At 38.2% G+C, this 24,714-nt stretch overlaps 2 protein-coding genes across 4 annotated transcripts in view; one reads left to right on the plus strand and one right to left on the minus strand.

Moving 5' to 3' along the window:
- Positions 1-24,714, minus strand: part of LOC149578608 (uncharacterized) — a 177,928-nt gene that overhangs the window by 41,784 nt on the left and 111,430 nt on the right. Inside the window, exon 5 of one of the 2 annotated variants that reach the window (XR_016364620.1) lies at positions 21,938-22,017. Coding sequence is in view for 1 of the 2 variants with exons in the window: in XM_089830170.1 (XP_089686296.1) it covers positions 21,928-22,017 (90 nt within the window). In the remaining variant the exon portion in view is untranslated. Of the gene's footprint in view, positions 1-21,927; positions 22,018-24,714 lie in introns of both variants that reach the window. The other variant, XM_089830170.1, reaches the window with a different exon arrangement.
- Positions 1-24,714, plus strand: part of LOC149578609 (uncharacterized) — a 167,641-nt gene that overhangs the window by 32,038 nt on the left and 110,889 nt on the right. For both annotated transcript variants that reach the window (XM_089830157.1, XM_089830162.1), the window contains exon 6: positions 12,994-13,102. In XM_089830157.1, the coding sequence (XP_089686283.1) occupies positions 12,994-13,102 (109 nt within the window). The remainder of the gene's footprint in view (positions 1-12,993; positions 13,103-24,714) is intronic.

Genomic DNA, 24,714 nt, shown 5'->3' on the forward strand with positions numbered 1-24,714 from the left:
CATGGTCCATTGCAATTGAAAATCCTCCATTGATGGGCATATGACAAGAGACCTGATACTGGTGGCTCACCATAAATATATGATTTGTGAAGGCATCCTCCATTCAGTTAAAGATTGATTAAGAGTCCCTAAGCTTTATAATGTGAGTGGGAGTGCAGAAAATAAGCATATTCTCGGCCATAAATATGCTGGAGGTGTAGATGTTAAAGTTTCAAGGGCTAGAGTACTCATTTTCCCTATTGGCGTGAGTTTTTAAGTCGTAGATAATTGTTTTTCTTCATCACCGATCTTGATGTAGATGGTTAGACGTCAATGTCAAGAGAATCAAGTCACATGCTAATTGAAAGAGATTTAAAAAAAATGCTATGTGCATCTGAGAAAAACAAAAGGAGATGTCCCAATTAGAGTCGAACCTTTGATGGAAGCATGATTGTAGAGATTTCATACCATGTTTGCTCGATAGCATATCATATCTCTTGCTTGATGATTGATTGTTCTCAACTTCCCAATCCATAAAGCCTAGCTTGGAGAAGATAATGGAAGAATGGAAATGAAATATTCTAAGATTGGGTGAAGTCACGATGTGATCAACAACCCTTGAGTATTTGAAAAGAATCCGAATTGGGCCCTGTCAAAATTAACTCATTAAAGCTCAGTTGTATTGGTAGAAGAGAGTTTGAAATAGATCCAACTGAACATTCTTCAAATGCAAGCAATCTGCCTGAGAAGACGTGTTCATTGTGACATGTTCAATGTAATTCCTCAACATATTCAAAGGGTGGTGATCACTTTTCATCGGGTGTGATATAGAGTTCAGTCGAACAAGTCAGAGCTCTATCTTTCAAGTTACAGGGTGGTCACAAAGACATAGAAGAAATATAAGCTGGATTGTCTCCACCAACTAAGACCCAAATTTACTTGGTATCAAAGCCTAATTGGTAGAGAGACTTCCAAACTTAAATTGTTAAAACAAAAGTGACACCATGACAAACAATGTTAGAGTAGAAGATAGGGTTGAAGGAGCAACAAATTTCTTCTCATGGAAAATTTGAATTATAACAATTCTCGAAGAATTAGAACTAGAGTCATTCATTGAATCAGACATCTCAATGCCTGAAGATGAGGCAAAAAAGGTTGTAGGAGTTGAGAATCCGACTCCGATAATGCGCCAAGATCACCTGTAGTGCAAATAGCTTGTTGAAGAGAAACCTAGGGAGCAAAGAGCTTGAAGCAAATACCGCACAAGAATATTTCACAATAGGAAATTAGAATTGCTATGTGAAAAATGAAAATTGAATGAATTTACAATGAGTGAGAGACCGCTTATAAAGGCCTCATGGAAGCTTGTAGAACAAGCTTGAAAGAGGTAGAAGATAAGGTTGACAACTCAGCACACATCCACAAAAGGTGGAAAAGATAAATATGCTAAAGGGAACAAACTCCTGTATTGTCAACAACTAACTTCAACTACATGCATTAACCTAAGTAAGCTTAAGCAATAGAATAAATAATTAACAATTAATTAATTATTTACTCTAACACCCCCACTTAAGTGCAACTTAGGGGAATGCCTTAAGCTCACAAAACAAGGAAAAAATGCAAAATGTGTCCCAACAATGAGGCCATTTTAGGTACCCAAGTACAATGCAACTAAATGAACCTTTGTAAAATGGGGAAAGAGAGAAAACCACTTGGGAAAAACTCTCCCCCAAAAAGAGGTAAAACAACATGCTGAAAAAAAAACATGAAGTGAAGGAAGGAAGGCCTCAACCAATCCCCCCAAGGACAACTTCCATAAACCCAAGCATTGACCGTAGCTGAAGAAAGTGTGGCGATGCAAAAGGTTTAGTGAAGATGTCTGCAACCTGACCGGCGGTAGGAATGTACTCCAATGCAATAACACCATCCTGGATCAACTGACAGATGAAATGCATATGCAACTCAATGTGCTTGGTATGCTAATGTTCCATCGGGTTGCAAGAAATGTGGATGGCACTCTGATTATCGCACCACAAAACAGTGGGACGATCAAGAGGAAAGCCAAACTCAGTCATCAACTGACGAAGCCATAAAGCCTCCTGACTAGCAAGAACTGCGGCCTTGTACTCAGCCTCTATAGATGAAAGTGGTTGAGCATGCTGCTTCTTGCACAACCATGTGATGGGACCGGAGCCAAGGCAAAACACAAAGCTAGAAGTAGACTTCCGATCATTCACATCACCGGCCCAATTTGAGTCAATGTAGCCAACAATGTGTGGAGTCCCCGTAGTGTAATGAATGCCATACATGAGTGTGCCCTGAATGTAGCACAGAATACGCCTGGCAACTTGCCAATGACTCTCATGAGGGTCTTGAGAAAACCGAGAGACAAGGCCAACCGATAAAGAAAGATCAGGGCGGGTGTGTGTCAGGTACAATAGGCTGCCAACCAACTGCCGATACAAAGTAGCATCCACTGTAGGTGAGGAGCAGGAGGTAGAAAAAGTAACACCCGACTGAAATGGTGTAGGAGCAGCCTTACAATCAAGCATGTGAAAGCGACGAAGCATGTCAAGAGCATACTTCTGTTGATACACAAAAATGCCAGTGGGAGACTGATGAATCTGAAGACCAAGAAAATAGTGTAGCAAACCAAGATCAGTCATCTCGAACTGGTCCATCAGTGCACGCTTAACGTCTTGGAGCATGGATGACGAACTACCTGTCAAGATAAGATTATCAACATACAAAACAAGAATCATATGCTCATCACCAAGACGCTGAATGTACACTGTGGGATCGGAATGGCAGCGGGTGAAGCCTGTAGACAACAGAAATGAGTCCATCTTCTCATACCAAGCCCTAGGGGCTTGTTTGAGACCATACAATGAACGTCGAAGCCTGCAAACCAAGGTGGGATCCTGCACAAAACCTGGAGGCTGCTCCATATAAATCTCCTCAGTGATATCACCGTGCAGGAAGGCACTCTTCACATCCATCTAATAAACTGACCATCCCTGTGAAGTTGCGAGGGATAAGACAAGGCGAATAGAATTCATCTTGGCGACAGGGGCAAATGTCTTGGAGTAATCAGCACCCTCGACTTGCGAAAAACCCTTTGCAACAAGACGAGCCTTATGCTTATCAATGGAACCATCAGCAGCATACTTAGTGCGATAAATCCACTTACAACGCACTAGTTTTCTCCCCTTAGGAAGAGAACAAAGATCCCATGTGTGGTTCTTCATCAAAGAAGAATATTCCTCCTCCATTGCACTGTCCCATTCTAAATTCCTGTTGCCTCTACAAAAGTCTGAGGATCAGTACTAACAGCATGACTGAGTAGATTGGAACCCGCAGTGTGAGAATGAGTGCAATGAGATGTGGATGGGTCACCAGCTAGAGATCCTATAGCCTCAACAGTAGCTCGAGCCCATTTAGGCATCTAGGGAGGATCCTGTGATGGAGGTATATCGGGATCACCATGGTCATCATCCTCATCATCCGTGAAACAAAGTGGAGATGAAGAGGGAGTAGTGGGAGTTGGAGGAGGCGCTGGAGGTGAGGAATGTACTACAGGAGGGCTCTCATCAAATTGGACATCCCGTCAAAATAGGACCTCTCTGGAATCAGGAGCAAATAACCTGTAAGCCTTTACATCCTTGCAGTAGCCAACAAAAATCAGTGGTCGGCTCATCGGTTCCATTGCTTTCCTCTGAGCATCAGGTACAAATGCGTATGCCGTACTCCCAAAAACTCTGAATGATGACACATCAGGCTTGACATGTGACCAAGCCTCCTTAGGAGTCATATGTCGAAGTGCCTTGTGAGGCATCCGATTCTAAATGTAGTTGGCACAATTGACTGCCTTTGCCCAAAAGCATGAATCCATGGACCTAGACTGAATCATGCAATTTGCCATCTCCCAAAGGGTTCTGTTCTTTCTCTCGGCCACACCATTCTGCTGAGGAGTGTAGGGCACTAAAAGCTGATGTTGAAGAAAAATATCTGAAAGCCTGGTTCACATACTCCCCCCCATTGTCCGTGCATATCCATCGAATAGAAAGTCCAGACTGCTTCTCTACAAATGCCTTGAAACCTCGAAATGAGTTGAAGGCATCAGACTTGTACTTAAGAAAGTACACCCATGTGCATTTGGAGAAGTCATCAATGATAAGCACATATCTAGCACCTAAAAAGGATGGAGTAGGAAATGACATGAGGTCACTATGAATCAACTCCAAAGGTGCTAAAGCACGAGTGGCTCGTCCATGTGGAAAAGAATCCCTATGTTGCTTGCCAAGTGCACATCCCTGACAAACACCATCTGGACAGGAAATCTGGGGAAGCCCAAGAACAAGTGCCTGTGTGCTCATCTCCTGAAGATATCTGTAATTGACATGCCCAAAACGTTCATGCCAAAGTCTGCTTACTGAATCTGCATGTGCAACTAAACATGAACCTGTGTCATCAGAAGACTCAAATCCATCAAATTTGTAGAGGCGTGATGCAGAGTCAACACTCCCAGAGGCCACGATCATCTCCAAATCATGCAAGTCCTGAATAACCACATCATGTGGTGAGAACTTGACTGTCTTCCCAGAGCCAAAGTGGCAAATCTGATAGATAGAGAGAAGGTTCATCGAAATATCAGGAACACAAAGTACATCCTGAAGAGAACCCACGGCCAAAGCAACAGTGCCAGAACCCAAAACTGAAAGTTGTGAAGAGTTCCCAACTGTAATCTGTGTGGTGGCACAAGGAACAAGTGAAGTAAGCAACTTAGGAGTGTTTGTTAAGTGGTGAGAAGCCCCAGAATCAAGAATCCATAAAGGCGCTGAAGTCGTAGCTCGTGCAGAAAGAGCATGACCTTTCCCTACAGGTGGAGATGAAGACTGAGGAGCTGAAATGTGATTCTCCTTCATGGCTTCCTCTAAAGCCTCTAATCGTTTCCAACACCTGGAAACTGAATGTCCATCTTTCCCACAAAAGCTGCAGTTCTCACTCGATTTCTTCTTGGTCTTGGAGGTAGACTCACCCGACTTTGAAGAATCTTTACCCTTGGGAGGGTTTGCTAAAGGATTAGTTGGAGGATCAGATTTTGATGTGTCTTTCTTCGATTTGTCTTTCTTCTTTGATTTTCCCTTAGAATTTTGAGCAACCAATGCTTGGCTGGAAGAGCCAGAGCCATCCACCTGCTGGATCTTTGCTTGTTCCCTAGTCAACTTGTCACAAAATGTCTCAAATGTAGGCATCCTATGTTTGTCTCCAAGGGCATCCATGGTGGAGTAGAAAGTAGAAGAAAAGACCTGATACTGCCCTTTCAGCTTTGAGAGTATCAAAAATATGCACTCATTATCCGTTTTGTTCTTCCCACATCCCTGTAAAACTGCACGTAGGGATTTGAACTTCATTAGAAAGTCCTCGATGGTGGGAAAGTTGCTTGGTGACAAAGAAGTCAATTCTGCATCCAACTGAAGTGCTCAGAACTCATTCACCTATCCAAACAGAGTCTGAAATTTCTGCCAATAAACCCGTAGAGTAGTCAAACCATCTAGGTGAAATGACAGACTGTTTGAAATGTTGAGTGCAATTAGTCCCATGGCTTCATCCATCTTGTTCCTGTGCTGTAGAACCTCAAAAGGTCACGTAAGAGCAGACTGATTCTCATCCAGACAAGATCATAGACCTTTTGACATGAGAAGCCTAGTCATTTGTGCCTTCCAGGTGTGGTAGTTCTGTGGTGTGGGACGGGTCACAGATGGATCTGCCATTGAGAGAAAGAAGAAGACGGAAGTAGAAGGATCTTAATTGGAGTAAATTACAAAAAAGAAAGACACCCCCCCCCCCCCCCCCACAAATGTACGAGAATATCTCCCAAATACCAAAAAAAAACTATGGAAAGCAAAAAATTGGAAAAGAACCTAGATTTGTTGATGCAGAATAGGAGGAAACACAAACCTCGACTTTGATGCCAAAAATGAGAGCTCAAACGAACTCGGAGTCTTACGAAACCAGCACCAATGTCTCCGTCTATGAGTTAGCTTTCCGACGCTTCGTATGCTCAAGTTATAGCCAAAAAACTGACTGCTGCTCCAAAAATGCACCTTGCTGGAAAATTACAGTCACTAGCTTAAATTTGACGCCCGTACGGCTGTCAAAAGAATGTCGCCGGAATGATGACGTCAGTGGGTGGAATGATAATGTCAGTTGACAGAAAGATGACGTCACCTAACGGAAAATGACATCAGCAAATGTTGCCGGAAAAGTGACGTGGGTTGCCGGGATAGTGACGTTAGCTAAGTACATTCGCCGAAAAATGACGTAGACCAGTCGGGAAATGACGTCATGTCGTCGGAAGGGCCGTGGGGCGGCAGAACAGTGGGAACTGCCGGTGGTGGTGGCACCCAGGAGGGAAACCTGGCGGCGCCGTTGTCGTCGATGGCACTGCGGTGAGAGCGGTGGTGCCGGGCTAGCGGAGCGGGCTCTGGGTGGCTGTTGCCGGTGGAGCGAGGTAGAGGGTGGCGCGCAGGTGGCCCTGCGGTGGCGTGCGAGCGCTGCTGTGGCGGTACGATTTTTTAATTTTTTAAAAAAAATTTCGCTTTGTTCATCCGTACGGCTACCTGGGAGGCCAAATTTTTTTATAGAAAAATGCCTAAAGCCAAAAACGAATTTTTTTATATGAATCTTAGTTGTAAATGGCGTTCTGGATCCAATGGCAGTGTCCGTTTGGGCTGAAAATGCTCCAGAAATTCGCTCTACCCTCAATTTGAAGAAAAATTGCACAAACAAACTAGGGTTTATGACTCCAAGTTATGGCTTCAAAAATCTTTCGAACAAGAAGCAACAGGGAGGCTCTGATACCATGTAGGAGTTGAGAATCCGACTTCAATAATGCGCCAAGATCACCTGTAGTGCAAATAGCTTGCTGAAGAGAAACTTAGGGAGCAAAGAGCTTGAAGCAAATACCGTGCAAGAATATTTCACAATAGGAAATTAGAATTGCTATGTGAAAATGGAAATTGAATGAATTTACAATGAGTGAGAGACCGCTTATAAAGGCCTCATGGAAGCTTGTAGAACAAGCTGGAAAGAGGTAGAAGATAAGGTTGACAACTCAACACACATCCATAAAAGGTGGAAAATATAAGTATGCTAAAGGGAACAAACTCCTGTGTTGTCAACAACTAACCTCAATTACATGCATTAACCTAAGTAAGCTTAAGCAATAGAATAAATAATTAACAATTAATTAATTATTTACTCTAACAAAGGCCACTTGGAAAAGGCAAAATAATAAAGCTAGGAAAATCATTGTTGAATCAGTAAAGGATCATATTCTTCCATCCATCTCAAATCTCAAAAAGGCATTTGAGGTATTTAAAACAATCAAGGATACATTTAAGATCAACAATTCAAGTAGACTAATTACTTTAAAAAATCAACTGATGAATACAAAAATAAATAAAGGAGAGTCTATTTCATCACACTCTAGAAGAATTTCTGAAATAAAGAATGATTTATCCTTAATAGACAACAAAGTAGAAGATCAAGAACTATCTATAATAGCACTTAGAGGACTACCCATATCTTGGGAAGCATTCACCCAAGTTATCAGAAGATCCTCTATACCAGCTTTTGATCAACTAAAAAATGACTGCACATCAAAAGAATCGAGATTGATCTCTAGAGGAATCATTTCAAATCAAGAGGGAGAAAATCAAGCTATTTTCTTTGTCTCCAATAACAAAGGGAAGAAGAGGAAATTCAAAGGAAAGAAAAATGGTAATAGGAAAATTAACAATAATTTCAAAAGAAATGATTTCTCCAAAGTTCAATCTTATAAGTGTGAAAAATTCGGACATACATTTAGAAATTGTCCTAAAAGGGAAAAGTTTCTAACTTCTTTAGCCAAAACAAAAAATGATGAAAATCTACTATTCTACTTAGCCTATCAAGCGAAAAAAAATCAGACAAAAATGTGTGGATAATAGACAATGGTGCTTCTCGTCCCATAATAGGCTTCAAAGATAAATTTGGAACTTTTGGAAATTATCTCACAGAAGGAGTCACCATTGGAGATAACTCCACCTATTTTGTAAAAGGAATTGGGACTTGTTCTATACAACTAAGAATTCGAGTTACACTAAAATTCAAAGATGTCCTTTTCGTACTTAGCATAAAAAGGAATCTAGTATCAATCTTCTAGACTTGCTGATGAAGGGTTTCAAGTCACTTTCAATGAAGACAAAGTATTGTCCTAGCCTAAAAACACTAATCTCGAGAATGCAATCACCATAGGGACTAGAGATGGAACTCTATATAAACTATGCAACATTAAAAAACAGGCCCTAAGCTTCGAAGTAACAAATCCTAATGAAATATGGAATAGAAGGCTCAAACACATTGGATTCAGTTCACTTCCAAATGTAGAAAAAATTACTAGTGGAACACCTAGTTGAATTCAAATCATATAGGCATTTGTAAAGGATGTGCTTTAGGAAAAAAATATAAAAAAGCCTTTTCCTCCTAGTGTACACAAGTCTAAATCAGTTTTGGAACTAGTTCACTTAGATTTATGTGGACCTATGCCAACATTGTCTTTAGGAGGATTCTCTTACTACATAATTTTTATTGATGATTTCTCTAGGAAAACTTGGATCTATTTCCTCAAGGTCAAAGTATCAAATGAGGTTTTATCAAAATTTAAAGAGTACAAAGAGATTGTGGAAAATCAAACGTCAAAAAGAATAAAGACTTTTAGGTTAGACAATGGAGGAGAATATAACTTTGAAAATTTCAAAGATTTTTGCACCTCTGTTGGGATTAAGAGGGAGTATATTGTACCTTATAATCCACAACAGAATGGGGTAGTAGAAAGAAAAAATAGAACCATTGTTGAGGCAGCAAAAACCATGCTTCATGATCAAGATTTGCACTTCTCATTTTGGGCGGAAGCCACTAACACTGCCATATATATCCAAAACAGATGCCCACACTCAATTCTAGAAAACATAATTCCTGAAGAAGTTTTTACAGGAATTAAATTTGACTTAAGTCATCTCAAAATATTTGGTTGCCCTATTTACATCCACATACCTAAAGAAAAGAGAACCAAGTTAGAACCATCTGGGAAGAAAGGGATATTTGTTGGGTAGAGTGAAAACTCCAAAGGGTATAGAGTATATGTACTAGGACAAAGATCAGTTGAAGTTAGCAGAGATGTCATATTTCAAGAAAACAATGCCTTAAAACTATCTACAAGTACAAAAGATGATTCCATCACAGACTTAGAGGAAAATCAACAAACTGCAAATCAGAGGGAGAATATGTTAGAGGAAAATGTTTGTTTACCAGATTCAGAAAACAGAGACATCTCTAATATCAAGAAAAGGCCATTATGGGTAAGGAAAATGATTGAAGAAAACAATGTTGAGCCAGATGAAATTTCTAGGGAAAGCAAGAAAACCATAAAGAAATCTTGTTATATTGCTCTAGTAACCGAGTTTACTAAATTAGAACCATAAAATATTGAAGAAGCCCTAACTTGTCTAGCTTGGAAAGATGCCATGGTCGAAGAATATCAATCCATATTACAAAATGATGTTTGGGATATTATACCTAAGCCTTAGGACATCAATTGTTTCTTCAAGGTGGTTATACAAAATCAAAAATGCATCAGATGGCAGTATTGAAAAACATAAAACAAGATTTGTTGCTCAAGTTTTTTCACAGAAAGTAGGTATTGACTTTGAGGAAATTTTTGCTCTTGTTGCCCGATATACTTCCATAAGAAAAATTATTGCAATTGCAGCATCTAAAGGATGGAAGATACATCAAGTGGATGTCAAGACTACATTTCTAAATGGTTTCATTAATGAAGATGTATATATTGAACAACCTGAAGGTTTTGTAATGAAAGGTAAGAATCTATATGTATGTAAACTCAAGAAAGCCCTCTATGGTCTCAAACAAGCATCTCGAGCTTGATATGAAAGAATAGACAGCTACCTATCCAAACTAGAATACTCTAAGAATGAAGTTGATCCTAACATATACTTCAAAATATCAAACGATGACATGTTAATACTTATTTTATATGATGATGATCTTTTGATAACAGGTGAAGACCACTTATTGAAAAATGCAAGCATGATCTCATAGCTGAATTTGAAATGAAGGATCTAGGTCTATTACACTATTTCTTGGGTCTAGAAGTATGTCAAAAGAAAGATCATATTTTTTTAAACCAAGGAAAGTACACTCATGACATCTTGCCTAGATTTGGAATGATAGATAGCAAACCCCTAGCAACTTCGATGGAAACAAATCTACAAAAGCTAAAAGAAGAAGCTATAAATTTAGAATCTATTGATCTCACTCTCTACAGATAAATCATTGGATCACTTATGTATCTAGTAAATACTAGGCCTGATATTTGCTATGCCACCAATGTCTTAATTCATTTCATGTGTGAACCAAAGAAGATTCATTTAATGGCTACTAAACATATTTTGAGATATCTACGTGGTACCATTAGTCTTGGTTTGAAATACAAAAATGTTGAGATTAAACTTGAAGGATACATTGATTCTGATTGAGTTAGTTTTTCTATAGACCACAAGAGTACTACATGATATTGCTTCAGTCTTGGATCAGCTATGATATTTTGGTTCAGTAAAAAACAATTCTTAGTTGCCTTGAGTTCCACCGAAGCCGAATATATGGAAGCCTCCATGGGAGGTCGTGAAGTAGTATGGTTGAGGAAGCTATTATTTGGACTATTTGGAAAGCAACTAAATCCTACAGTTATTCATTGTGATAACTAGAGTTGCATCAAACTTTCTGCAAATCCTGTCTTCCGCAATCAATCAAAGCAAATTGAGACTCCTTACCATTATATAAGAGACATGGTTGACATAAATGTTATTAAGCTGAGTTACATCAACACAAATGAGCAAAATGATGACATTTTCATCAAGCCTCTTGCAAAGTTGAAAATAGAGTACTTCATAGGTAAACTTGGTATGACAAAATTGTAAATACTTTTTGTAAAAGTTATATTTATATTCATGAATAAATTGTTGTTTGCAAACTTGTGTTATGAAAGGTGACGATCTTTCATATGTGTAAGATCACTATTGTAAGGTGATGACCTTATCAATAGTTGATCTATCTCCTAACATTAAAATGTTGGAGCAAAGTGTCTTCTATGCCTTTAGAACCAAGATCTTGCAAAAAGGCATAGAAGACAAACAACATGAACAAGTCATTAAGATGGACAAGATACATGCATAATACAATGTGTCTAGTGATGCAATTTGCAATGACTTGACCACCTAGTTCTATGAGACCAAAACCAAAGGTAGGAATAGGTGGAGGTGTGACGAGAGGAAAGATATCCAAAATCGTTTAGGGAAGACGTAGTACATTAGCAAGATAATGACAATACGTGATGCATATTTCTCCTTGAATAAATACCTTAAATAGATTAAGTAATCCATTTGTAGATTATTTCTGGTGGTGGTTTCCTTCTATTTACTGATGATTATTAGCCATTATTTTCTGAAGTAAATTAGTAATTTTAGCTATAAATAGATTTAATGGCAACACAGTTCTACTGGACTACTATTAATAAAATGCTTAAAAAAGATTATACAATGATACATTGCTTGAAAGTTCCTCATGATAGACAAAAATTTCCATGCTCTAATTACCAAAGAGTTCCATGCTCTTACCAAGCACTTGATATTGAGTTGGATAAAAAATGCCTAATTGTCTCTCTTGTGCACACTAATATATTTCCGACACAGACAGAAAACTCCTACCTGCTTATACACATTCTTTGTTTTGAAGTTTAGTTCATTAAAAGCATAAATGTAATGAACAGACAGGATATAAAATTAGAATTTGATCAAGCAAGGGTTGTCTTTTTAAAATATAATTTTTTAAAGTGTTAATTTGGGCTTCTTTTGCTTCCTGTTCATTGACGAAAGGGAAGATGTAAAATTGAGCATTGAAGTTCAGCAGAACATTGCTTTCAAATGAACCAAACTTAAGTATGAAGAGGCCATAGAAAAATGCATTTGTTGACAGAACTTTTCAAGTGTCTTATTTAAGGTCTTAATTGCAGCTGTAAAATTGCATGCAATGGGAAATCAATGGATGCAATTTTATATTGGGTGCCTATCTGGCATATATAATACCAGTGATAACCATGAAATGTTTGTGACAAGATTTTTTAATGGAACACCTCCATCAATTGGTCTTGTATTCATACCATTTTGAGTGTTAGTAGGTTGTTCTTTCTGAAAGTTAATTTTATTGCTAGACTGCTTGTTTTGTTGGAAATTAAAATCCTCAGTTGACACAGAAGGTTGAGCCTTTTCTACTTAAATTTTTGGTGGGAATCTCTTTAAAGAAATAGTAACTGTTTTGCTCAAATAATTTGAATCTGATGTTTGGAGGGAAATATTATAATAATGCATTGCTTTTATGACTAGTCATCCATTTGCCATTTCTTGCTCATTAGGAACACACAAGAATGGTAAGAAATGTCCCTTTGCTTTTCTCAGTTTGATAGGGCCTTACATCCTTTAGTTGAAGGAATGTAAACCAACTTAAGATTTTTTCCTATTTTCTGTTCCAAGTTTTACTGTCAGCTGGGTGATTTGTCAGCAGCCCATGAGTTGTTGTGGTGACAACAGTCATTTGTCTTCCATTGTAGATCTCTATATATTATTGTCTACTGTCGAATCATAGTAAAATTATCTTGTTAGTTTGGAAATGAACATATTTTTTGTTCAAAACTAAAATTCACGACACAAATTCATTTAAAACCTGACAATTATTGTTTGCAATTTATTATAATGATATTATTCTTCGCAAGTGCATGATAAATGTGTCCTGCAATTGTCTTTATGAGTATTGTGGCTTGTGAAGATTTGTTATATCAGTTAACTTTTTTCCATGATATTTTAGTTATGATGCTGTACTTAGCAATTTTTTCTTCAGGGTTTTATTAGGGGCTGGACAAGCTTGCTTCAAAACTCTAAGGCCATTGGCATATAGTCTTCTTGCAGAGTTAATTCATCATGTTCAGTTGGATCTTTCACTTTCTCAGGTTTTCTTCTTTTCCTTAGTTTTAGTATTTGTGTAATTTCCACTTTTCTAGTGTATACTTTAGTATTTTGTGGAATATAACTTTTTATCAAAGTGATTTTGCTTCCCTCTCCCTATTCACATATTTTCTTTGTTATAAAATATATATTTTATAGCATTTACTGCTGCTGACCATAAGATTCTAATTTTTTTTCTTGTGCCATTTTCAATTACACCTTCCATGCTCATATTGAAAATCTCAAATCTAAGCTTTTGGAGGACCAAAATAAGATGTAAATTAATACTTAATATGCTATGATGGTTTGTTTATTTGCTTACATCAGATGATTGTAAAGTTTAGGGTAATTGTGAAGGTCATTACCAAGTGCGACATCAATTTGGTGTATCAAAGTGATTTTGCTGTCCTCCACCTATTTGTTTGTTATGCTTTTTATAAAAGATATGTTGTAGAGGATTGACTATTGATGATCATAATTTAAAAAAATAACTTCTTCTGCATTTTTCAATTATATATTCCATCTCCATCTTAAAAGCCTCAAATTTATGATTTTGGAGGATCAAAACTAATATACAAGCATTATTCTTTTTATAATATAATTGGATTCGTGCTTACATTAGATGATTGTAAAGTTTAGGGTACTTTGGAAGGTCTTTACCAAGTAGGAAACTAGCTGCTTGTATGGAATCCTCCTTGTGGAACCCAGGAGGATCTTCTTTTTCATATTGTCTTGTATATTGTTTTAAAAAGTATAGAATCTCCCTTCTTAAAGACTCAAACCTTGACAAACCTCTGATAATTGTCTCATCTTTTCTAGTGAAGTGATTTTATTCTTGTATTTTAATGAGAAATAATGTAATTGAGTTGATATGCTGGCTGCTTATGCCATCTCTGATTTTTTAATACGATATGTCAAACTGTTTTGGATGCTTGGTTATGTCTAGTATGGACCAGAGGTTGGAACGTGATCCATTGGTGAACCCATATGCTAGTCTTTGTTATTTTGCATTTAACATCTTATTTCACCTTCTTCCTCGGATAACAAAAATGCTGATATTAAACTGTTTGAGTAAAGGTATTATATTTGAGTCTTGAAAGAAATCAACACTTATATAATACCAACTTTGTATTGAGTATATGAGAGTCATGCTTGGAGTATTTCAATGGTCCATGTCTATTGTGAAGATTCATTTCAGCTTTAATTTGAGGGTTTTTTCTGTTAACTTGATGGCGAAGAATTTTTCATTATTCGTTGTATGTGAATATGTTCATGTTATGCTCTACCCTTCCCTTAAATACTTTTACCATAACCCTTTATATTATTGGTAAAAATACTTGCTTATTATTTACAGTGATAGTAGATCATTATATACAAGAGAATAAACAATGTTTCCTTAGGAAGGGATCGTCAAGAATAGAAACATTCTAATATTTACAATAGATTTAAAATAGATCACCATTAACTAATGAAAGCTATCTCTTATCATCCCCTGTATTTGACAAATGTGTCCTCTAAATTTGACAAAGTTATTATGACCAAGAGGCTTGGTGAGAATGTTTGCAGTTTGATCCACTATAAGAACATATTGCAAGTTTTATTCTCCTATCTTCAATCAGCTACTGTATGTAGTGATAGTGAACATCCACATGCTTGATTCATTCATGGAAGGCTGGATTCCATGCTAACTTGATAGCGCCTTCGTTATCAACAAACTCAAGAATCCAACGAAGCCAAGTAGCTTCACAAATTTCCTTAACTATCACCTTTTATTCAGCTTCTGTAGAGGAGAAAGAAACAACCTGTTGCTTCTTGCTCATCCATGTGACAACACTGGATCCCAAACTGAACACATATCTAGAAGTTGACTTTTTATCATAAAAAAAACCTGCCCAATTTGAATCTGTGAACCCACTGAGTCTAGGTTTAGAATTCCGTGAGGAAAGAAGTCCATAATCTATAGTGCCCTTCAACACACGCTTGGTTTCTATCCAATGATCAGCCTTTGGAGTTGTCATAAAGCGTGAGATGTCGTTGATTGTGAAGCTAATATCAAGTCTAGTAGGAGAGAGGTAGATGAGGCTGTCTACTAATTGTCCATATATAGTATAATCAACGGGAGGAGAATTAGACTTGGCTGATAACATCTGACATTTTTCCATTGGTGTAGATGTAGGCTTGCAATCCTATATATGAAACTTGTCTAACTGAGCCCTAACATATTTGGATTGAGAGATGAATATACTAGAAAACTATTGCCAAACCTCAACACCTAGGCAATAACGCATGAGCACGAGATCAGCCATATCAAAGACTAGCATAAACTCTGTTTAATTCCCTAAATCAAAGATGTTGAACTACCAGTGATGATCAGATCATCCACATAAATGACCAAAAAGATGATGTCACCATTAGTAGTCTTTATGTACAAATTTGAGTCTGAAGAACTTCTCTAGAAGCCTTGATTACTAAGGTACTTATCAATTTTCATTTACCATGCCCTAGGGGTCTACTTCAAGCCATAGAAAGATTTCACTAACCTAAGAAATTGATGTTCTTTACCAACAACCTTGAAACCAAGAGGGTGTGTCATGTAGATTGTTGATGTTAGGTAGCTTTTGTCGGATAAATATATGAGATATTAAATAATTAAATAATCATTTTTTATTATAAAAACTAAATAATAATGGATAGACATGTCTCATGAGGAGACATGTCTCTTCCTAATATAAATAAGAGTGATATCCCTGCCATTGGTATTACAATAATAGATAAGATGTCTATTATTAGTTAATGGTTATCTTGTAAATATCTTAAGCTTTAGTTTGCTTTCGTTTTTTGCTTTCTCTGGAATAGAATGTTTCTATTCTTTACGATCGTTTCCTAAGGAAACATCGTCTCATTCTTTTGTATAAATTGACCTTTCGGTCTCTGTTATTAAGCAAGCAAGTATTTACCAATTATCTCGTAATATGGTATCAAAGCTAGTACATTATTTCGAAAACTTATAATTTCTTTTGAAATTATCAGTGCATAAATTTTTCGAAATTATTTTGTGCATTTCTTGGTGCTAGTTCTTAGAAACCTGCCTAGGGTTTTTGGTCTACAGGAAAAATCCCGAATTCGGGTCTGTTTGCAAATCCCAAATTCGGGTTTGTCTTCAAATTATCTCAAAATCGCATCCGTTTGGGGGCCCTTGTGATGTAAGAAAACGGATTTTAGAGCACCTGTTTTGCGTCACTGCGGTAGCCCTAGCTGCGACCTCCATTTCTAGTTCTGTTCCTCTACGACTCTGGCCAAAGATTTTTTTCCTATTATGAAAGCATTAAAATAATGGCGTCTTTAAGCTTGCACCTGCGCGGTTTGCGTCTGACATCTACCTTTATTTGGCAGTCAAACACGACTTTTTTAGCTCTGTCTCAGTCTGTCATTGTGCTTTGGAAAGCAGATTCGACCATTTTTTATCAAGAAATCTTAAGTTTTTTCAAGCTTTTTTCAGCTAGGGCCGTTTTTTTCGAAACCCTAATATTTGGGGTCGAATTTTTTTTGTTTACAGATTCTTGGTGGGTTTTTCGAGAGCTCAACTGGGTTGTTGTCCATTTTTTTTGGGTGCCTCGATTTTTGTGCCTCAATTTTTGAGCCAGCGGATCCAAAAAACGACAGCAAATTCTTTCTAGGTTTTTTGAGCTCTCTTCTGGGTCATTCTCTGATTCTTCTGGGTCTTTCGTATTTTTGCCTCGAAGAACGTGCCTTCACAAATTTTCATTGAAAAACATGCCATGGCATCTCTGACAAATATTCTGCTCGAGCATAATTCCAAATTCAATGGTCGCAATTATGGAACTTGGAAGCAGCGCATCATCGCAATCTTCGAATATCGAAACACTGATCAACTTGTTCTGGGTGTTAGGCAACGTCCGACTTCTCCGGGTCGTGATCAAGATACATGGGATCTGAACAATTGAGAGGCACTAATGCTTCTCAAACTATCCGTAGCTGATGACCAGCTTTCTCAGATTCCATCCGGCAAGACAGCTGCCGAAATCTGGACACATCTAAAAGGTCTTCATGAGACTTCCGACAAGAGCAGAGCCTTCTTTTTGAAAAAAACTCTGTTTTCTATTGTCATGCATGAGCACACCTCGCTCCAGGCACACCTGAATCGGATTCAGGAAATCCGTGATCAGTTACTTGCCATCGGTCGCAAGATGGAGGAAGAGGATATTGTGGTAATCACTCTTCGGAGTTTACCAAAATCCTATGAGCATTTTATCGAGACTCTCAACATCACATCTACTGGTGTTGATCTAAAGTTCACTGATCTCTGCACCCTGTTGCTTCAACAAGATCGGTGGAAACAACAGTTCGGTAGTAGCTCCAGTTCCACCTCCACTAAGCAAGCCTTTGCTGCGAAATCCTTTTAGAAGGATAAGGGCAAGTTTCAGCAACCATCTCAGCAGAAGTCTTCTGCTCCAGCATCCGATGGTACCAAAAAGAAGAACATTCAATGCAACTACTATCACAAGTTTGGTCATATGAAGGTTGAATGTCGGAAATGCTTAGCTGCCCAGTCTAAGCAATCAGGTTCGCAACCCAAAGCGAATAGTGCAGAGCACACTGAGTAGGCGGAATCTGCCTTTTACGCCTTCATGGCTAAAAGACCCGTAGATCATGTGAAGTCATCTGCTTGGTACATTGATTCAGGTGCCTCTCGACATTTCACTCACCTGTAGAGACTGGTTTACTGACTACCAGCCTTATTCAGATTTTGTTATTTTTGGTGGTGGAGAAGAGTACACGGTTGTTGGTAAAGGCAGCATTCAAATTTAGTCTGTTGGGAGGAATCTCATATTCCTTGATGTGTACTACGTTCCAGGGATGGAACTAAATCTACTCTCGGTCAATCAGTTGCTGCGACATTCTCCACACTTGGCAATCACCTTCAGTTCACATTAGTGCACCATCATTGATCAGGCGACTAAGTCTACTGTTGCAGTTGGTCTTGAGGATCATGGTCTTTTCAGATTTATTGATCTGGTGATTCTAAGGACTTAGCTATGGCTGCTCGGCGATCTTCCATCAGCACACTTTGGCATCAGCGATATGGGCACTTAAATGTGCATTATCTCTCACAACTTGCTTGGGATGAGCTTGTTCTTGGTTTGCCAGAGATTCAAACTCAACACCTTGGAGTTTGTGACGCATGTCAGGTTGGGAAGCAACATCGCACACCTTTCCCCAGTGGCGATTCTTGGTGAGCTTCTCAAGTACTTCAGCTTGTTCATACTGATATCTGCGGCCCTATGGCCACTCCTTCTGTTCTTGGGTACAGGTATTTTCTGTTGTTTGTAGATGATTTTAGTAGAAAAATGTGGGTGTATTTTCTTAAAAAGAAATCCGATGCATTTACTGTATTTCAGAAGTTTAAACCCTTAGTTGAAAAAGAGTCTGGGAAATTTATTATTACTCTTAGATCAGACAATGGGGGGGAATTTTGTTCTAATGTTTTCTCCAGCTTCTTGGATACACATGGCATCCAACTCCAGTTCACCACACCCCACATGCCACAATAGAACAGTGTAGTTGAACGTCGGAACAGGACAATCATCGAGATGGCTCGTTCCATGCTCGAACACAGACATGTTCCGAAGCGTTTTTGGGCAGAAGCAGTTAACACTGCAGTTTATCTGTTGAACCGGTCACCCACAGTGGCGGTCAAAGGTAAAACTATGGAAGAGGCCTGGTCAGGTCGCAAGCCCAGAATCAGTCACTTGAAGGTTTTTGGCTCTCTTGCTTTTGTTTGGATCCCTGATGCTTCACGCACCAAGTTGGATGCCAAGAGTCAGAAACTGATGCTTGCTGGATATAGCAGTCTTCACAAAGCCTACCGCCTTATTGATGCTGAGACATCTCGTCTCATATACAGCCGCGATGTAGTCTTTGATGAGCAGCGAGGACCATTCATGCCTGTTTCTCCTGTTCCTGATCCAGCATACCAGCCTATGCAGGCTCATGATTTGGGAGTTCGGCTTCCATTAGATCCACCTGATGGGAGGGCTCCAGTAGCTCCTGTAGTTCCAGTCATGCCAGTGATACCTGTACAAACACCTCCGGCTTCTCTTGTAGGATCACCTCGTTTTGAAGATGCTTCACCTGAGTTTGATCCAAATTCTTCTGATAAGGATCCTGCTGATCAAGCATCTCCTAGTACTACTGTTGGTCATTCTCCTCTCCGGCCTAAGTGGTGGGCTAAGAAACTTGCTGATCTTCATGATGATGAGCTCATTGATGGGAGAACTGCTCGAAAAAAGAGCAAAACTACAGATTTTGTTAACTTTGCTCTTATGGCCAACATTCACAGTGTGTTTGAACCTCAAACATATTCCGAGGCTAAAGGAATTCCAGAGTGGGAACAGGCCATGCAATCTGAACACCAGAGCCTGCTGAAGAACAACACTTGGGTCCTTTCTGATCTTCCCCCAGGGAAGAAACCCATTAGCTGCAAATGGGTCGACAAAATCAAATACAAATCAGATGGTACTTTGGATAAGTACAAAGCTCGTTTAGTGGCAAAGGGCTTTTCTCAGCGTCAGGGCATTGATTATGAGGAGACCTTTGCTCCTACTGCAAAGATGAGCACCATCAGATTAGTCCTAGCCATGGCAGCACAGTTTGGCTGGAAGGTCCATCAGATGGACGTAAAGAGTGTTTTCCTGAATGGTGATCTCCATGAAGAGGTCTACATGACGCAGCCTCCTGGTTTCAAGGTTGCTGGTAAAGACCATTAGGTTCTCAGATTGGTAAAAGCTCTCTATGGTTTGAAGTAGGCCCCTCGGGCATGGTACATCAAGATTGATACGTACCTCGGTGATCAAGGCTTCAAGAGGAGTTCTTCAGACTCAAATCTGTACATCAAGACTACTGACAGTGACATCATCCTTCTGGTTATCTATGTGGATGATCTGATGATCATTGGCAGTTCGGCATCTTTGATTCAAGGAATCAAACAACACTTATGCCAGTCTTTTGATATGACTGACCTTGGGCTCATGCATTATTGCTTAGGTGTTGAAGTTTGGCAACAGTCTTCTGGTATATTCATCTCTCAGTCCAAATATGCCAGGGCCTTGTTAGACAAATTCTGAATGTAGGATTGCAAACCTGTATCTACACCTATGGAGAAAGGTCTCAAGTTATCAGCCAAGTCTGATTCTCCTTCTGTTGATGATACTACGTATAGGCAACTAGTAGGCAGCCTCATCTACCTATCTGCTACTAGGCCTGATATCAGCTTCGCAGTCAGCTATATTTCACACTTTATGACAGCTCCTAAGGTTGATCATTGGATGGCAGAAAAGTGTGTGCTTCGTTATGTGAAGGGCACTTCTGATTATGGACTTCTGTATTCTCGGAGTTCTAATCCTAAACTCAGTGGGTTTACAGATTTAGATTGGGCAGGCTCTGTTGATGATAAAAAGTCAACATCTGGATATGTGTTCAGTTTGGGATCCGGTGCAGTCACATGGACCAGCAAGAAGCAGCAAGCAGTTTCTCTCTCTTCTACAGAGGTTGAATACAAAGGGACTGTTAAGGCAGAATGTGAAGCTGTCTGGCTTCGTCGGATGCTTGGGGATATGCAGATGTCACCAACAGGATCGACTACTCTGTTTGTTGATAACGAAGGCGTTATCAAGTTAGCACGGAATCCAGTCTTCCATGAACTAACCAAGCATGTGGATGTTCTTTGTCATTACATACGACAGCTGGTTGAAGACGGGACTATAGAGCTACAGTATGTTCCTACCACAGATCAGACTGTAGACATTCTCACCAAGCCTCTTGGTCCTGATAAGTTTGTCAAATTCAGAGGACAGCTTGGTGTGTTAGATAGATTAACCATTAAGGGAGGGTATTACAATAATAGATAAGACGTCTATTATTAGTTAATGGTTATCTTGTAAATATCTTAAGCTTTAGTTTGCTTTCGTTTTTTGCTTTCTCTGGAATAGAATGTTTCTATTCTTTACGATCGTTTCCTAAGGAAACATCGTCTCATTCTTTTGTATAAATTGACCTTTCGGTCTCTGTTATTAAGCAAGCATTTACCAATTATCTCGTAATAATTGGAATATATCCACCTTACAGGCAAGGCAAATGCATTTGCATTGATCTGAAAACCAACATGATATCAAAGCTAAACTATAGATGTAAAAACTAAACAAAAAACACTGGACGTAAAAGATCAAAAAGGCTCCTAAAGAAGAAAAGCGCAGGAGCCTTGTAATGCATGTCTGATACAAAATATGCGAATACATCCATAACAACACATAACGCAAGTATGAGTGCCCGTAGGAGAGTCTGCATCGATTCCTTTTGGAACAAAGCGTGATTTTGAACTGCTATAGCTTCTTGTAGCATTCTGTCAAAATTTGACTAACACTCGATCAAGAGCTGCCTCCTTATATTCTATCATGGAGACCATTCCATTCTTGGGAATTCTACACTTTGATGGATGATATTCTTGTTACTCAATTTTTACACGTCAAAAAATTCAGCTCAATACAACGTTCATGAAGATAAGGTGCATATTTAATTACATTAAGCACATGACTAAGTGATAGATCAATATTTCATTCAGAACAAAAGAATAACATGAATGTCCATGAGATAATGAATGATTACAAACTGAATGATAATGAAATGCTGAAAGTAAAATATCTCACAAAAAGTGACCATGAGAGTAGCCCCTAATTACTGATATACATTTCAACTCTATGAAAAATGCATAACATGGAAGAAGAGAATAGAGTAGAGGAAAGGTAATGGGCACCAGTCATTGCCTGTAATGATTGGTAACGCTGCATCCATTTGATTCCACTCGTCCGCTGCCTCACATCACATCTTCTCCAAGCTTTCGAACCTTGCATTCAAAAAGAAGATACGTTAGATCCATTGCTAGGTCTCACTTCACCTTAACTTTCATACTCCTTTCATGCTACACATTTTCCATAAAACAAGAACATCTACCAGCAAAAGGATGAACAATCATAGCATAATGCTTTATTACTAACATGTTTTTTTCCTGTGCAACATGATTATCAGAGATTAAGTGACTTATGAAGCTAATCAGAACAAGTTCAATGAAGCATTAAAGGGACATTTTCATTTCTATGGAACTTTTTGCTTTTAAAAAATCAGAAATATGCTGCAACAACTCTGAATCAGGTTGACAGAAGCATTAAAGGGAGAGAATTTTATTATCTTGAAACCTTTTGTTTAATAGTTTAATTAGGAACAAAGTGCAAGGATGTATAACATATACAAGAGACAATAGATATGTGTGTAAATTTTCTGAACTTAGCATAGTAAAATTTCCAAGTTCCAGTATAATAGAGAAGTCAAAATTCATGACCAAAACGATGCCAGGGTTATAGTAAAGATAGATCTGAAGGTACCAGTTGTGTTCATGCATTGTACAAATAAGAATGGAAAAATGACTGGAATGAGTATCAAAACACTGAAGAAAGAATGAAGAAACTTGCAATTCATGCATACAATGAGATTTGGAAATGAGTTTTGGAAGGTTGCAGCATGAATAAAGAATATCCAAAGACAAAACAACAAGAACAAATAGAACCACCAGAACATCAAGAATGGAAGAGTACTGTGTTAAGAATATAGCTTCATCGGATTGAAGCATTCATATCATGGATAATGATGGATGAACACATACAAATATATATATGTATCTATCAATTTATGTTAAAAATGTCCTTAACTAATCTGAATTGGCAGAATTAATGTATCAGCATTCACATTGGTAGTGATTAAGAGGATTCAGGATTATGAATGGGTGTGACTCCCCGTGGCAAGTGCCACAGGGGAGTCACGAGTATTCATGATTGTGATTCCCAATAGTATACTTATATCTCCAATGGCTGTGGAAGAATACAATCAATTGCCAAGGCATTGTATCTCTTCTAGCAGTCATCGATCTCAAAGACATTCAGTTTGTCCTTCATTGGTTCTCTATAATAGAAAAGAAATCAGACAAACGTCTGATCTACATTATTAGCAAGGAAAGAAAAGGTGATAAGAGAATCACAAAAAGACATTGCTAACTATTCTTCAGATGTACATATTTATTCTCTAGAAAAGATCAACAAATAACATGGTATCAGAGCTTAACTAGAGAAATTCAGAATTCAGATTTGTTCTTTGCCTTATAGAAATCAAACTCTATCCAAATCAAAATGGTGAATGGAATCAAAGTAGAAGATCGATTGGAAGGGGCTGCAATCTTCTCTTCATGGAAAATTCGAATTATAGCCTTACTTGAAAAACTCAAATTAGAGTCTTTTATAGAAAAAGACATTAAGATACCTGAAGAAGAATCCAAAAAAAAAACTTGGAAAAGACGAAACAATAAAGCTAAGAAGATCATAATTGATGCTGTAAGGGATCACATACTTCCTTCCATAGCAAGATTGAAAACAACATATGAAGTGTTTAAAACTATAAAAGATACATTTGAAATAAACAATGCAAGAAGAATACTGACATTAAAACATCAACTCCTGAATATAAAAATAAACAAAGGAGAGTCAATGACAAATTATTTCTTAAGAATCTCTGAGATAAGAGACCAACTTGCCACTATTGGAAACAATGCAGATAACAAGGAAGTTACTCTAATTGCTCGAAGAGGCCTACCTATATTATGGGACCCTTACATTCAATGTGTAAGTCGTCCCTCTCTACCAAAGTTTGATCAACTCAAGAATGAGTGTATTCAAGAAGAATCTCGGTTAATCTCTAGAGGAATCTGCACAAATCAAGAAGGGGAGATTCAAGCCTTACATGCCAACAACAAAAGGAAGAAGAGGAAATTCAAAACTAAGAGAGGAAATAATTCTCAATACCACAAAGAAAAGGATCTATCCAAAGTTCAATGCTAGCGATGTGATAAATTTGGTCACTTTCGAAGAGATTGTCCTCAAAGAAACAAAATTCAAGCTACCATATCGGAATCTCATGAAGTGGAAAATCTTCTACTTTATGTAGCCTTGTCAAGTGAACTAAATGCAAGAAATAATATTTGGATAATAGATAGTGGAGCTTCAAGGCACATAACTGGATTCAAAAATCAGGTTGAAACATTCAAAGAGTATTGCATGCAAGAAGTCACAATTGGAGATAATTCTACTCATCCAATAAAAGGAATTGGGACTTGCTCCTTACAAATAAAATCAGGAGACTCTTATACTAAAAGATGTACTATTTGTACTAGGGATAAAAAGAAACCTAACTTCCATTTCTGGCCTAGCAGACCAAGGATACTGTGTCTCTTTCAATGAGGATAAAGTATGGACTAAAAAATCCAACATTAAGAATGCCATCAACATAGGATCAAGAGATGGAAGCTTGTACATATTAAACATTAAAGCAAAATATCAAGCACTAAATCATGCATTCTATAATTCAAATGAACTTTGGCATAGAAGATTAGGACACCTTGGCTTTAGTGCTCTTCCTAACATAGGGGAAATCACTACAGGTATACCTATTCTCAAAACTGATCACATTAGCATTTGTAAAGGGTATGCTCTAGGAAAAA

This window comes from Cupressus sempervirens, chromosome 1, assembly GCF_028749045.1.
Source record: "Cupressus sempervirens isolate cs-2001-9-10 chromosome 1, ASM2874904v1, whole genome shotgun sequence".
Classification (NCBI taxonomy): domain Eukaryota; kingdom Viridiplantae; phylum Streptophyta; class Pinopsida; order Cupressales; family Cupressaceae; genus Cupressus; species Cupressus sempervirens.